This window comes from Alexandromys fortis, unplaced genomic scaffold (genome assembly GCF_014885135.2).
Source record: "Alexandromys fortis isolate MF-2015 unplaced genomic scaffold, M_Fortis_MF-2015_v1.1 scaffold_21, whole genome shotgun sequence".
Lineage (NCBI taxonomy): Eukaryota > Metazoa > Chordata > Mammalia > Rodentia > Cricetidae > Alexandromys > Alexandromys fortis.
In genome coordinates this window covers 3538791-3552940 of record NW_026067905.1, presented here as the reverse complement: position 1 = coordinate 3552940, position 14150 = coordinate 3538791, and the positions used below count along the sequence as shown (strand labels likewise).

Here is a 14150-nt window from a genome sequence, read left to right as displayed (position 1 = left end):
AGGACAGCCTGGACTGCCTTGTGAGACAAACAAAACAAAAAAGAAGAGTACTGAGCTGGGTGGTGGTAAGACATGCTTTAATCCTAGCACTCGGGAGGCACAGGCAGGTGGGTCCCTGAATTCGAGGACAGCAAAGACTACGCAGAGAAACCCTGTCTCTAAAAGAAAACAAAGCAGAGGCTAGAGAGATGGCTTAGCTGTTAAGAGGACTGATTGACTGCTCTTCCAGAGGTCCTGAGTTCAGTTCCTGGCACCCACGTGGTGGCTGACAACCATCTATAATAGAATCCAAGGCTCTCTTCTGGCCTGAAGACTACTCATACATAAAATATAAATAAATAAATCTTTAAAACAAAAACAATAGGAGTACAGTAGAGATTGCTCAGAGGTAAAGAGTGTTTGCTAGGTTCAGTACCCAGCACCCACATCAGACAGTTCACAACCACCTGTAACCCCAGCTCCAAGGGATCTGAACACTCTTCTGGTTCCACAAGTACCCACATACACATAAGTAAATAAAAATAGAATAAATCTAACAACAAAATGCTTTAAGGCTAGGCAGTAGTAGCAAAAGTTCTAATTGCAGCATCCAGGAGGTGTAGGCGGAGGATTATACTTTCCCCACCAGGCTGGGCTACGTAGCAAGACCCATCTATAATCCTACCAACTCATAAAGTCATCCAAGGCGAAAGACTCACTACAGATTCGTGGCCAGCCTGAGTTACACAGGGAGCTATGGGCCAGCCTGGAATGCGACCCTGGTTCAGAACAATAAAATAAAATGTAAGCACATGAATAGAATTGCTGTCTGTCTTTTGAGCAGACTCTGAGGAGGGAGGATACTGTTCAGGAGCTAGACACCATCCACAGAGAAAATGATGGAAAGCCAGACCATGAAACTCCGGCAGCAGAAACTGTTGTACTAGAAGAAGCTGAACCGCGGAAGGTGAAACTCGGCAGAAAGGTAGAAGTGGCAGATACGGTGGGGTGCATGGAAGACTAACTAGGTCAGGGGAACCTAGTCAGAGAGCTCTAAATCTAAAGGAAATGATAACTCTCTTTAATTTGGTAGGTGTGTTCATCATAGAAATATTCCCCAATAGCTGCATCAGCAATATGTGCCAGCTCTTTGTATAAACGACTTTATGCATTTCAGTAGTAAATACTGTGACTGTTGTTCATATTCTTTAATCTAGGCTTATTCACAAACATTTATGACAGCATATAATTTGGGGCATAATTTTTAATCGGTGTGATCATTTCAGCTTTACCAACGTTAAATGTGGAAGAAATGCTCTGAAAAGTGCTGTTTCGTCTTTTGTAGCTTCAAAGAACTGAAAGTGTTTTTTATGAAATGCTTTACACGCCTGAGCCAAATGGAATGAATTCTGAGGGGGTGACGGACAAAGAAAGGCATGAAGGTCAGGCACTTGAAGATGTTCCCTGCAGGTAAGAGCAAGAAGACAGGAACTGGCTGTTCAGGAAGCTGGGAGGCTCTTTTCTATGATGTTTTTATTTATTTTCATGTGTGTGAGTCTTCTGCCTGCATGTGTGTGTAGTGCCCACCGAGGTCAGCACTGGATTTAACAGATGATGAGCCACCATATGGACAGAACCCATGCTCTCTGTAAGAGCCCCTAATGCTCTAAACTGCTAAGCCACCTCTCCAGCTCAGCTGTAAGATTCTTTAAAAATAGTGCTAGGTGTGGCAATGCTCCAGAGGCAGAGACAGGTTGAACCCAGACTGGTCACAGAATGAGTTCCAGGACAGCCAAGGTTACGTAGAGAAACCTTCTCTCAAAAAAAACAAACAAACAAACCAAAAAAAAAAAAAAAAAAAAGCCTAGCAGTGGTGGTACGTGCCTTCAGTCCCACACAGAGGCAGAGAGGCAGGTGGATCTCTCAGTTCGAGGCCAGCCTGGTCTGCAAAGCAAGTTCTAGGACAGCCAGAGCTACACAAAGAAACCATAACAACAAAACAAAAACAAACAAACACAATCAAAACCAAGCTGGTTGCTGGATTAGAAGTGGACTTTATGGGTTCAGAGAAATGAGTTAATTGTTTGCCGTACAAATATGAAGACATCAGGTCCCTGATACACACACAAAAGCTAGTACAGGAGTCCCAGGTACAATGAAGAGACCCTGACTCAGATAATATAAAGGGAGGAACAGTAGAGGAAGAGACCCAATAACTCTGACCTCCACACGCCTGCATATGTCCACAAGTGTGTACACATTCATACATACACATACATACATACATACATACATACATACATACATACATACACATACATACATACATTAAGATGCTGTCTGGCAGTGCACCGAGTAGACCGTTTGGAATTTCAATCAGATAATCCTAACATGGCATTGTAAGAGTGTCAGGAAAGTTTTGAAGTACCCACTCAGTATCTAATGGTGTTAAAGTATTAAAAACACAGGCTGGAGAAATGGCTCCACAGTTAAGAGCACAGGCCGCTCTTTCGGAGAACTTGGGTTGGATTCCCAGACCGTACATGGTGGTTCATGGCTGTTTGTAGCTCCACTTCCAGAGAATCTGATGCCTTCTTTTGGCCTCTAAGGGTACTGTGCATGGTATGCAGACATGTACAAAGATAAAACACGCACATACATAACATGAAAATTAAAAATACTGGTTTAGGGAGTCAGGGATTCATGTGAGCTTCAGCTGAAACACAAGTGGTAAAGGGGAGAATTGCTGGTGCTGAATAGGCAGCTTTCACAGATGCTTTGCTCTGTCTTTCTTTGTATTTTATAAGAAAGAAAATAGCAGCTTGGCGGTGGTGGCGCATGCCTTTAATCCCAGCACTCAGGAGGCAGAGGCAGGCGGATTTCTGCGAGTTCAAGACCAGCCTGGTCTACCAGAGCTAGTTCCAGAACAGGCTCTGAAGCTACAGAGAAACCATGTCTCAAAAAAACAAACAAACAAAAAAAGGCATTATTTACAAGAGAAACATTAAGTTGTTAAATATGAGTGGGTGGGGGTGTTTGTTAGGAGAGGGTCTCAAGTAGCCCAGGCTGGCCTACCACTCCCTCCATAATCAGGACGACCTTTACATCCCGCCCTTGTGTGGTGTGGTGCCGCACAGCTGTACTCTCCGCATTTGGGAAGCTGAGTCAGAGGATCAAGTTCAAGAACAGTCTAGGCCATGTAGCCAGACCCCATATCAGAAGAACAAGAGAAACTGCATGGTGTCCTGCAGGCTTTAACATGCTAGTCTATTGTCACTAGCCCTCAAGAAGAGGCGGGGATGACAAACCACCAGGCAGAAGGCCACCCAGAAGAAGTAGAGAGCCATCATGAAGAGGAGGAAACTCTTGCTTCTCTGGAGCCGACTCCTGAGATTCCTAGAGAGAACCAAACCACAGGTACATGCACGCTCCACACTCCCCTTGGTGGGTACTCCTACGCAGTGAGTATACTGGGGTCTTCCTGCGGTGCCTTAGCTACATGGATGTGAGCCTCAGGTTTGTGATTGCGAGAGGAGGAAACAGCTGTCCCTGTTCTGCCACCCCCACCCAGGCTTGGGCTCAGAGGATTAATTTTCATTTTATTTTTAATCATGACACAGTGAACTATTTCTAAAAAGATCCTAGAAGAGCCAGGCACGGGGACTTTCCTGCAGTTCCTATACTCCAGAGGCTGAGACAGTTCAAGGCAGCTTGCACTATCTCGGAAATCATCAGTGCTTAAGACCACGCACTGCTCTTAGGCAGTTTGGTGCCACATCCGATGCCTTGAGCACCTGAGATCATGTGCTCCACTTCTACACAGACATACACGTGTGTTCGTTCGTTGTTTTTGAGACAGGGTTTCTCTGTGTGAACAAGGTTGGCCTCGAACTCACTCACAGAGATCAGCCTGCCTCTGCCTCCCTAGTGCTGGGATTAAAAGAGTGTACCACCACACCCAGCTACATAATTTAAAACAAAGTCCTTTTTAAGCAAGACCTCCCTACATGGAAACCTTTCCTGCTCACAGGACTGGGTTCTGATGTCCTTGCTCCAGCCTGGCTGATACCAGTGGAATAGCACCCCGCTGTCCAAGGGGTCCACATTATAGTGGAGGCTTGGGTACTTCTCTGCCAGTCTTCCTTGTGTGGTTTGTGTGAACGCGATGCTGGAACCTTGGCCTTCACAGGTTCTTCACTCCTGGGCTCCAGCCACAGCTTTCTCGTGGTTTTTAATCCTTTTTTTCTTCTTTCTTTTTGGAGGATGGGAATGGGGTTAGGTGTGCTTTGAGGGGGTCAAGACAGAGTTTCTCTGTGTTGCCCTGGCTGCCCTGGAACTCACTCTATAGACCAGGGTGGCCTTGAACTCAGAGATCCACCTGTCTCTCCTTGCTGAGTGCTGAGACTAAAAGTGTATATCACTACACCTGGCCTCTTACATGTTTGCTTCTTATACTCTGTGAGCAAGACACATTTCCAGTGGAGTTATAGAACAACCAAGTACACAGAGAAACCCTGTCTCAAAAAAACAAAGGAAAAAGTCTCACCGCCTGCCTCCCAGCCCTGCTGGAGTACAGCCTCACCCCTCCCAGCCTTGTGGCACTATAGAGATCCCGGCATCAGGAGCTTCATGGTGTCTTAAAGATATCTTCTTCTGGCCTCTGGACTGGAGAGATGATTCTGAGTAAAGGCACTTGCCACCAAGCCTGACAGCCTGAGTTGGATTTCCAAGCTGTCTTCTGATCCCACAACATGCACAGATGAATGCACACACAAACACACACACTATCAATTACCTATGTTCAAAGCAACATATGTATGTGTGTATATGTATGTATGTTTGTGTGTATATACTTATCTTCTGTTTTCTTGGTGTATTTTAGTGAAAAGTCTGTCCCCGTCTCCTGAGTCCTCCACGTCACCAGATCCGCCCTCTCCGCCAAAGCTCACAGAAGGATCGCATTTCATGTGTGTGTAGTCTCAGAAGTATGTCTTCTCCTTCTCTTTGGTTCCTTGTGTTAAGGGTGTTTTACTTGGATTGTATTCATTTGTTGGAACAGCAGTCCAGGCCAATTAACTGTGGGCAGAGCTCGGCCAGAGCAGCGTGTATCTGAAGGCCAGACGGTAGCTCAGATTTCTCACATTCGTCTGCAGAGATTCGCTCCATGACTTTTTTCTCAGTCTCTCAGCCGGTGCCAGTCCCTCTCACTCTGGCCTGATGCCCTGCCCGTGCTCAGGGCTGAGGATGCATTTGCAGTCCTTTCATGCTGACACGACAGTGTTGGGCACTGAGTTTGGCACCTCTGCCTGGCTCCGTGGGAATTAGCCACTCCTACACAGCTCCTTAGACCGCAGTTGTAGAATTGAGGATAACTCTTGAGTCACTGCTTCCTTTGCCTTTTGTTATTATTACTATTATGTGGTGTGTGTGTGTGTGACAGGCATGAGTGTACCGCAGCGAGTGTGTGGAGACCAGGGGACAACTTGGTAGAATTGGCTCCGGGATTTGAACTTGGGTTGTTGAGTGCGGTGGCAACATTGCTGGGATGTCTCACCGACCCCCAGGACCTGCTTGGGAACAAGGTAGACATTGTTTTACCTATAATTTTCTGCTCATAAGTAAAGAATTTTCTTTTCCTGAAGAACTAAAGTAGAGCCCGGCGGTGGCAGTGCATGCCATTAATCCCAGCACCTGGGAGCCAGAAACAGTTTGAGGCCAGCCTTGTCTACAGAGTGAGTCCTAGGACAGGCTCCACAGCTACAGAGAGAAACCCTGCCTCAAAAACAAACAACAACAAAAACCTACCGTAGAGTGAGAATGTGTATGCCTTTCCTCTGTTTTCTCAGCATCTGCCACCTCTTACGGTGCTGGGAGCTTGCTTATTTTAGGTTACCATAAATTCCCAGCAGGCGTAAGCGGTAATGCAAACACTCAGAAAGTCTTCCAGTTTCACCTGGCCCTTGTCACAGCAGGGCCTGCTGTCTGGAACCTTTCTTCACCTCACTTTTCTAGTAGCCGTTCTCTGTGCCCAGAAGCATTTGTGTCCGAGGAGCTTTATCCGAGACTGTCTGTCAGCCTGCACTGGGTTGAGATGCTACAGTTGGGAGGCTCCTCCGTATCCTGCTGTTTTCGGGTGACACTGGTGGCAGAAGAACCCTAGACAAGGGGAAGTAAACACGCCCCGTACTTCAGTGACGTTGAGAGCCAGTCACAGGGCCAGGTGTAGTGCATACCTGTGATCCCAGCACCCGAGAGGCAAACACCGGTGGATCTCTGTGAATTCCAGGGGCCAAGGCTGCATAGTGAGACCTTGTCTCCAAACAAAAAACTGTCTACTGAGTATGTAGTTCCATTGGTAGAGCTCATACCTAACATACACGAGTGTCTAGATTCAGTTCCCAGCACCACAAAGAACCAGGCATCGTGGTTGTCTTAGTGTTCCATTGCTGTGAAGAGACACCATAACCACGGCAACTCATAAAGGAAAACATTTAGTTGAGGTGGCTTACAGTTTCAGAGGTTTAGTCCATTGTCATCATGGCAGGGAACATGGCAATATGCAGGCAGACATGATGCTTGAGAAGGAGCTGATACACACTGAACCACTAGCTTGAGCAGAGGAGACCTCAGATACCCCCATAGTAACACACTTCTTCCAACAAGGCCACACCTCCTAATAGTGCCACGCCCTTTGAGGGCCATTTTCTTTAAAGCCAGCAGAGATGATGCACACCACTAATCCCAACACTTGGGAGGCAAAAAAAAAAAAAACAAAAAAAACAAAAAAAACAAATTCAAGGTCATCCTTGATTAACAGGTGAGTTCCAGGCCAGCTTCCTGTGGCTCTATGTCAAAACAGAATGCCATCCATATGAATTCTTGGCTCAGTAAACAGGCTATAACCTTTGGCACAATAACCGTTCCTCCAACAAAGGAAGGTCAGAGCTCGAGGTTCGCCAGTGTGATAACTTGTTACTGAATCGTGTCTTCTGACTCATTCCAAGTGTCATTGGTCATTATCTCTAGGCACAGCTGTCAGCACACGTAGTGTGGCCACCACACAGCTGACCTGTGGCACAGACACTGCCATGCTTACCATTGCGTCTGTCCTGTATTTCTGCTCTTGTGGTTTTGCTGGGATGGGAGAATCCTCACGAATGCCGCTCCTGCTGTGGGGGTGGCTCAGTCGGTTAGTTCATATGATAGTGGAGTCAGGCAAAGCTATGCCTACCTTATTGACCTGCTCAGCAACACATTCGAGACATTTTTTTTCTGAATTGCTGTTTAATTGCATCGGGCTTCTCTGTGTTCTCAGTTGGACGTAAGGAAATGAAGAAAGTGCCCTTCTGTGTGCTCTGTGTTAGGGTTTTCCAGGCCATGTTTGTCAGTCACTTCTGCTGTTCTGCCTTAATTACTTTGGGACACTGCCATTCCTTGGCTTTGCCAATGTCAAAAGTCATTTCCTCTCTCTTGGTTTTCAGCTGCACTGACTCTTGAGAGCACACAGAGCTGAAGCTGTGGACCCTCAGCGATGGAAGAAGATGTTGTACAGTATACCTTAAATCTATGAAATTCATAGTTCTGATGCTTCTGACCTCAGAGCATCGTTTTATCACCTTTGGAAAATGTTTATTCCAAAATAGCTTTAATGGCCCATCCGTGCACTCCGTAGTCTCAAGGTCACCATCCTCCACCAGTGCTGCTGTAAGTTCAGAGCATACCAGTCCAGGTGCTTTCTCCCTCGCGCTCCATCCAGAGCTTGCTTAGTTGCAGTTCCCAGATTCGGATGCATAAGTCTAGGTGAATTTACGTTGCTTTGGCTTTTCCGCAAAGCTATACTTTCGTGTGAAGCTTGTTTTCTTTCCTTCTTTTTCTTCCCATTTTGGCTACTGCAGTACTTTGTTTGACACTTGATTTGTAAAAATTTTATATAAATATATTTAAAATGTGCCATTTTATTACTGCTAAGTGAAGTATGTCCTGTTTTATGCTCTAATTCTTCCTCGGTCAGATTGCACCGTCAGCGGTTACTGCCACACTCTGTCAGCTTCAACACAAATGCTACTGCTTAGCTTTTCTTTAAAAAGCAAAACAATTACAAGTGTAGGTATTTTGAAGTACTGGACTTTTACGTCATTGGAATAGATGTGTACAGCAATAAGCAGGCTTTTAGATCCAGTACTTGGTCTGTGTACAGATGTAATTATGTTCATTGTGTAGATGTTATACAATGAGCACATGTAATAAAGGCTGCTTACTATAGTTTAATGCAAATGTTCATATCTCATTTCTTTTTTATCATGTTAAATAAATGTTGATGTTCTTAAATCACATGTGTTAGAATCTTTTTCCCTCCCTCCCTCCCTCCCTCCCACTCACCCCCTCTCTCCAGGGTTTCACTATGTAGCTCTGGCTCTGAAAGACAGCCTGCCTCTGCTTCCCAAGTGTTGGAATTAGAGGTGTACACCACCACATCTGGCTACAATCATTTTTCTTTTCATCGAAAATGGAGAATCTGAGATCTGGAATGTAGCCCAGAGGTAGAGCGCTTTTCCAGCATGTCTGAGGGAAGGGGGGAGCGGATCAGAGACCCAAGTGACTTCTAAAAGAAAAAGTGGTGTGTTAATCCTGTCTCCCTGAGCAGCGCCATTAGGAGGTCTTATGTGCCCAGCCCTCCCATGACAGAGTAGAGGAACCTGAGGCCAGAGAACAAAATGATGCCGACCACAGTCATACCCACTTCATGACACAGGAGAGCCCACCATATCATTGCCCCCACTTCCCGTAACTCCGTCAGCTCATCGCCAATGGGCAGACTTAGTTTTGTGAAGTCTTCTACCCCATTTCCATGTCCCCAAGCTGCAGTCCCAGTGTGCTTAGTGAACATGGGGGAGGGCCGGCAGGGCTGCCCCTCGGCCTGTTGGGAACAGACAGTGTTTCTCACGAGTAGGGGCCCTCGGAGATGGTCTCTTTAGAATACATTCTTCACAGACGTTCACGCTCTTCAGACTCAATTACATTTCCTCCCACTCGGACCTTTTGTTTGTGCTATATATTGTTCCCAGAGTTCAAGGAAATGCTAAGCCTTCTGGATTCCCGCACAGAGCAGCTCTGACCAGTTGGCCCCCATCCCCTCCACCCAACCCCACCCCCCACCCCATGACACACTAAAGAGGATTTAGACTTAATTCTAAATGCAGGTGAATGAAAATGCATGCACTGCAAAAGGAAACAAACAAAAACGTGCTTCACTGGAGTCTGCGGGTCAGTGAGCACAGGTTAGCCCAATGCTGCAAGCTCCATATCGCTGTCAATCAAGTCCCAGACCACACCCCTTCAGTCATATCATGATGGAAGGTGGCTTTGCCATGATGAGAGGTGGTTTTATTTTTCTCTGAGGATTCTTTGAGAGTCTTTAGGGTTTGGGGTTGTGGGGGGAGGGACTCTTTTTTTTTTTTTTAAGATTTGCTTATGATCTTTAAGTGTGTTTGTGTGTATTTGTGCACACGAGTTCAGGATCCCACCAAAGCTACAGACATCAGAACCTCCAGATGGAGTTACAGGGAGTTGTGGGCTACGGTGAATCCCACCAGGCGAGAATAGGACCACTGCCACAGTTTCGAGCCAAGCTGAAGCAAGCTTTAAGTTCTGGCCAGGTCCAATCTGGGGTTCCCAGAACTTCCTGCCTACATCCATCCTGGGACAAGCAGACATCCTGATGCACTTCCTGCCCCCATACCTCCTACCTGCCTGCAGTCAAGCACACCTGTGCAACTTGTCCGGGAGAGTGAAAACGTGGCTTGCTATCTTACGTGGCCAGCAACCTCCAGCCTCTCAGGAGTGCCTGCCCGGGGCATGGGGCTTACAGCTTGGAGGCATTTTTGTTTTATGGAGCTCAGAGATGCAGTAATTAAAACTTAAAACACGACTTTGGCCCTTGCCCTGCCTGACATGGTCACCAAACTTGGGTCCTCCGAGAGAGCAGTATACACCCTTTGTTCCCGACATCTCTCCAGACCCTACTTAGGTTATTTTACCTCTGTTTCTAAGTATGCATGTGTACCCCACATGTGCGTGCATGCGCATGAGCAGGCTCAAGGCCAGAAGGGCTTCTGTTCACCTAAACTGCTTTCAAGTGACTGTGAACTGCCACGTGTGGGTGTTGGGCAACAAACCTGGGTCCACTAGAAGTGCAACAAGTGTTCTTAACCTGATCCATGCCTCTAGCTCCTCCCCACAAGTCTTCCTAAGGAGAAGTAGTTGGTGACATTTCTGTAAATCATCTTGAGTTATAGGAACTTCTGGAGTTTATCTAGCAGAATCTGTCGCTTCTGATTCTCTGCCTTCACCGCCCACATGCTGGGATTGTGGACCTGCGCCACCATGACCCATTTTATGTAGTCGCGGGGATCAAACCCAGGGCTTCCTGGGTGCTAGGGGAGCACTCTGCCAGCTAAGCTGCCTGCTGGCCCTAAATCAGTCTCTAAATGCAGAAGCTTCTTTGTTATGCTAAAGTGCTTTGAGTGGAGGTTTCCCAAAATTCCTTGAATTCATCATGTGCCGGTTAAATGTAAATCTGTAGTATGTGGTTTGGAGTATTAAAGTTGGCATTAATTCTTTTTTTATTTGTTGATTTTGAAGTTTTTAAAAAATCGATCAGAAACATGAAAGGGCCAAGAGTAATACGGCTGGCAGAAATAAACCGTGCCATGGGATTTGAGCCTGGGGTCACTCTCTTAAGCATAGGATAGAACCAATGTTCCCGTGTGCCCCTCGGGAATCCCTGGTCTCTGGGTACAGTCCCTGGCTCTGCTCTTCCCTAAGACATTCCATCTGACAGGTTTTTTGACATACCCTCAAGGAGCACCTGCTGCAGGTGTAGGTTGTTCAAGCAGCTGCAGAGACACAGATGGCAGAAAGAGGCTTGGTCTGACCACAGGCGGGGCCATGCTTTTCACAGTGAGGGGTGGGGGACTTTTGTCACTCGTGCAGTGGACCACAAGGCCTACAGAGACGGATAAGGTGCAGCTCTTAGAGGGGCAGAAACGACTTACACAGTCCACAAGGGAAACTGGGAGGTGAGATTTTTCTGTGGGAAACTCATTCCTACCTCAGAAACTATAAAAAGTGCAGGGCAAGGGTGTTCCAGCTGCTTTCTCCTGAGGAGGGTCTTTGTTGGAAGGGGTAGCTGTAGGTCCCTAAAGAGGGGGATCCTCCAGTCATGTAGCAGAGGGAAACTCTGGATTAGCTGTGATGGATCAGGCCATTGTCCTCGATTGCTGAGGAGACTTGGAAAATAATTGTCTCTGTGAGCAGATGACTCAGGGACAGACTGGGCGATTTTCTGGGAAGGATGAGGGATAGGGAAGAAAAGAGGTGGGAGGAACACAGTGGCCACCGAGAGGAAGTAGGCATAGAGTTGACTCACGGTGGCAGTGACTGGTCCCATTGCCAGGAATAAATTGAAATGAGCTAGCAGAAGTGGCAGACCACTACAGAGCATCAAAAGAAGGGAAAACAGAAAATAGAAGACTGTCCTAAAGAATTGTGTCTGGCCTGGTGTGAAAGGGTGAAAGGTCTTTTTGCAGACTGTCTTAGTTAGGGCTCTATTGCTCTCAAGAGACACCATGACCACCCACGGCATCTCTTATACAGGAAAACATTTAATTGGGTCTGGCGTATAGTTCAGAGGTTTAGTTCATTATCATCGTGGCAGGAAGCACGCAGGCAGGCATGGTGCTGGAAAAGGAGCAGAGACTACTACATCCAGATCGGCAGGCAGCAGGAATAGAGAATGATACTTGGGTCTGGATTGATCTGAAATCTCAAAACCCCACCCCACCGCTGTTATACACTTCTTCCAACAACAAGCTCACACCTCCAATAATGCATTCAAACCGCCACAGATGTATCAGGAAAAAAACAGAGCTATGAGAGGGTTACCTGGGACCAGCTGCCTTCATGGCCCACTGACCACTGCTGCCACTTGGGGACCTGCAGCATTTTACCATAACAGAAAGCATCTAAGTGGTATTTCTTGCTTTCATGTATGATGGGCTTGATATATATATTTTTTTAAGTATTTACAGTAACAGCTACTAATGAACAAAAACAGCATCTCAAATAAAACAATTTTTGGTTAGAAACAATGTGATAGGTAAAAGCCTAAAACTTGGGACTGTTACCTTAAATGACCCTATCAGTATCTGAAAACACGGCAATACAGATTTTTGTTATAGTTGCTAGGTCATCATCTGAGATGGCGGCAACCCAGGTGCTCCTTAGTCCTATTCCAAGGTGAACCCATTAGGTGCGCACCCCTTTTTACAAACAAACAAAAACTACTTTCACAAGCAAGATCCAAGTTACATGCAGGCATTCTGTAGCAAAATAAGATTACCTGTGTAGATTTCCTTACAGTCAGCCCTTCTAACGCAATTTTACAGATTTTTTAAAACCACATCCAATGAATTGACAAATCCTAAACTACAGAAAGTCTTACAAATCCTGAGATGAAACGTAACCTTTCGCAAAAGTTTTAGAGATATAAGAGGGGGCGTTGTTTAGGGAGTTAAACAAAACCAAGAAAAGGAATGTAAGATAAGCAGCCACAATCCCTCCTGGGAATGGTTTCCTTGTAGCTGTTTCTAAGCACATAGTATCTTTTTGTAGGCCAGTCAGTTTTTCTCTTCTTTTTCCTGTCACAGAGTCCGGTGACCCACTGTGGGAGGCATGGAGATCTTTGTGCTCACAGATAAGCACTATGGGAACCTGGAATGTTAAAACACACAATTGTTCCTTCAAAGGAAGGGGTACATAACCTGTTATCCACCCAGAAGGCTAGTAGGATACTGTTTAATAGCCTGGTGACCTTTGTGCTTTCTGTGTGGTGACCACACCAGATCCTCCCCCAAGACCCTTATCATGAGCTTGCCAGTTTAAACCCATCTCTATGGAGGGGTCACTTGTACTCTTTGTAGAGTCTTAGTGAAATCACGTCGGATCTATATTTAACTTACTTTGTGATTTATTGTACACATAGGATTCAGTTAATTATTACCAGGAAAGTTTTCCCTAAATTGTGCTTTGCTTAAATAGGCCTGCAACAAACTAATTCAGGGTCAGATTCCTGATGTTTGAACCAACAGTGGCTCCTTACTTGTGTTGAACCTCCCTGCCTTCCTGCTTTCCTCTGCTAGGCCATAGTGGTTGCAGCGACCGCTCACAGCCCACCTCACCCGGCAGAGAGACTTTGAAGGAAACTTAAACAAACATACTTGGGTCTGGAGCAGGCAGGCTAATTTCCAGCTCCAGAGCCTGCCTTTTTAATAGAGTAGAACGCCATGAAACAATTTTTAATATTATTCACACAAAAGATATTTGAATCTCTGTAAGACTGAACCCAAAGATCTCCACATCCATAATCAGTTTGTTTGCATGTCTGCACACAAATCTGAAATTCTTTTACCTCTTAGCTGTTAAAGATACAAGCGTTGTCGATTGCGTTGGGTGGGTTACTCAGTCTAGGGGTTTGTAACCCACCCTGCAATCAGTTATTCCAGGGTCTCGAAGGGGCGCTACCTGGAAGGGAATGAACTAGGACAGAAGAATGAGGCTAAGCAGATTTGTCAAAGCCCCCCTTTATTAGGATCATGGTTGCTGCTTATATAGCCCTGGATGAGGACTTGGTGGACAGGGCACGGGATCTCACCAGCTGTGTGGTCCTGGTCATGTAGGCCAGGTTCATCATGTAGGCCAAGAGGTTACATTCGGACAGGTAGGCCAAGAAGTCACAAGTTGCCGCACCTGGTTCCCTGGATAGCTGGAATGTGAGGCGCGTTCCGCTAACAGATAAGTTAATTGGATGTGGGGCAGGTTCTCTCAATAGAACATAATTATGTGTCAGGAGCCATTTCCCCCCTAACAATCATTACAGAAACCATCACTCTAGGGAGTCTGCAGAGAACCTCACACCCATAATTATGTTCTATTGACAGAATCTGCTCACCCAATTAACTGTTAATCTATTAGCAGAATACACCTCACATTCCAGCTACCCAGGGAACCAGGTGTGGCAACTCGTGACTTCCTGGCCCTATCTGTCTGTCTGAATGTAACCGAGCTACGTGACCGGAACCACGCGGCCTGCGAGATCCCGTACCCTGCCCCTC

At 46.2% G+C, this 14150-nt stretch overlaps 1 protein-coding gene and 1 long non-coding RNA gene across 15 annotated transcripts in view; one reads left to right on the top strand and one right to left on the bottom strand.

Annotated features, from left to right (window-relative positions):
• Window positions 1-8307, top strand: part of Plekha5 (pleckstrin homology domain containing A5) — a 162789-nt gene extending 154482 nt beyond the window's left edge. For 13 of the 14 annotated variants that reach the window (XM_050135174.1, XM_050135188.1, XM_050135177.1 and 10 more), the window contains 5 exons: window positions 824-964; window positions 1325-1449; window positions 3260-3396; window positions 4862-4964; window positions 7461-8307. In XM_050135174.1, the coding sequence (XP_049991131.1) occupies window positions 824-964; window positions 1325-1449; window positions 3260-3396; window positions 4862-4956 (498 nt within the window). In that variant the 3' untranslated portion in view covers window positions 4957-4964; window positions 7461-8307. The remainder of the gene's footprint in view (window positions 1-823; window positions 965-1324; window positions 1450-3259; window positions 3397-4861; window positions 4965-7460) is intronic. The other variant, XM_050135178.1, reaches the window with a different exon arrangement.
• A 2345-nt stretch (window positions 8308-10652) lies between these two features.
• LOC126497289 (uncharacterized) lies at window positions 10653-13607 on the bottom strand. Its single transcript, XR_007590555.1, has 3 exons — window positions 13448-13607; window positions 11090-12750; window positions 10653-10984 (listed from the first exon to the last, which is right to left on the bottom strand). It is a non-coding gene; the product is annotated as an uncharacterized lncRNA (long non-coding RNA).
• Between the last annotated feature and the right edge of the window lie 543 nt (window positions 13608-14150).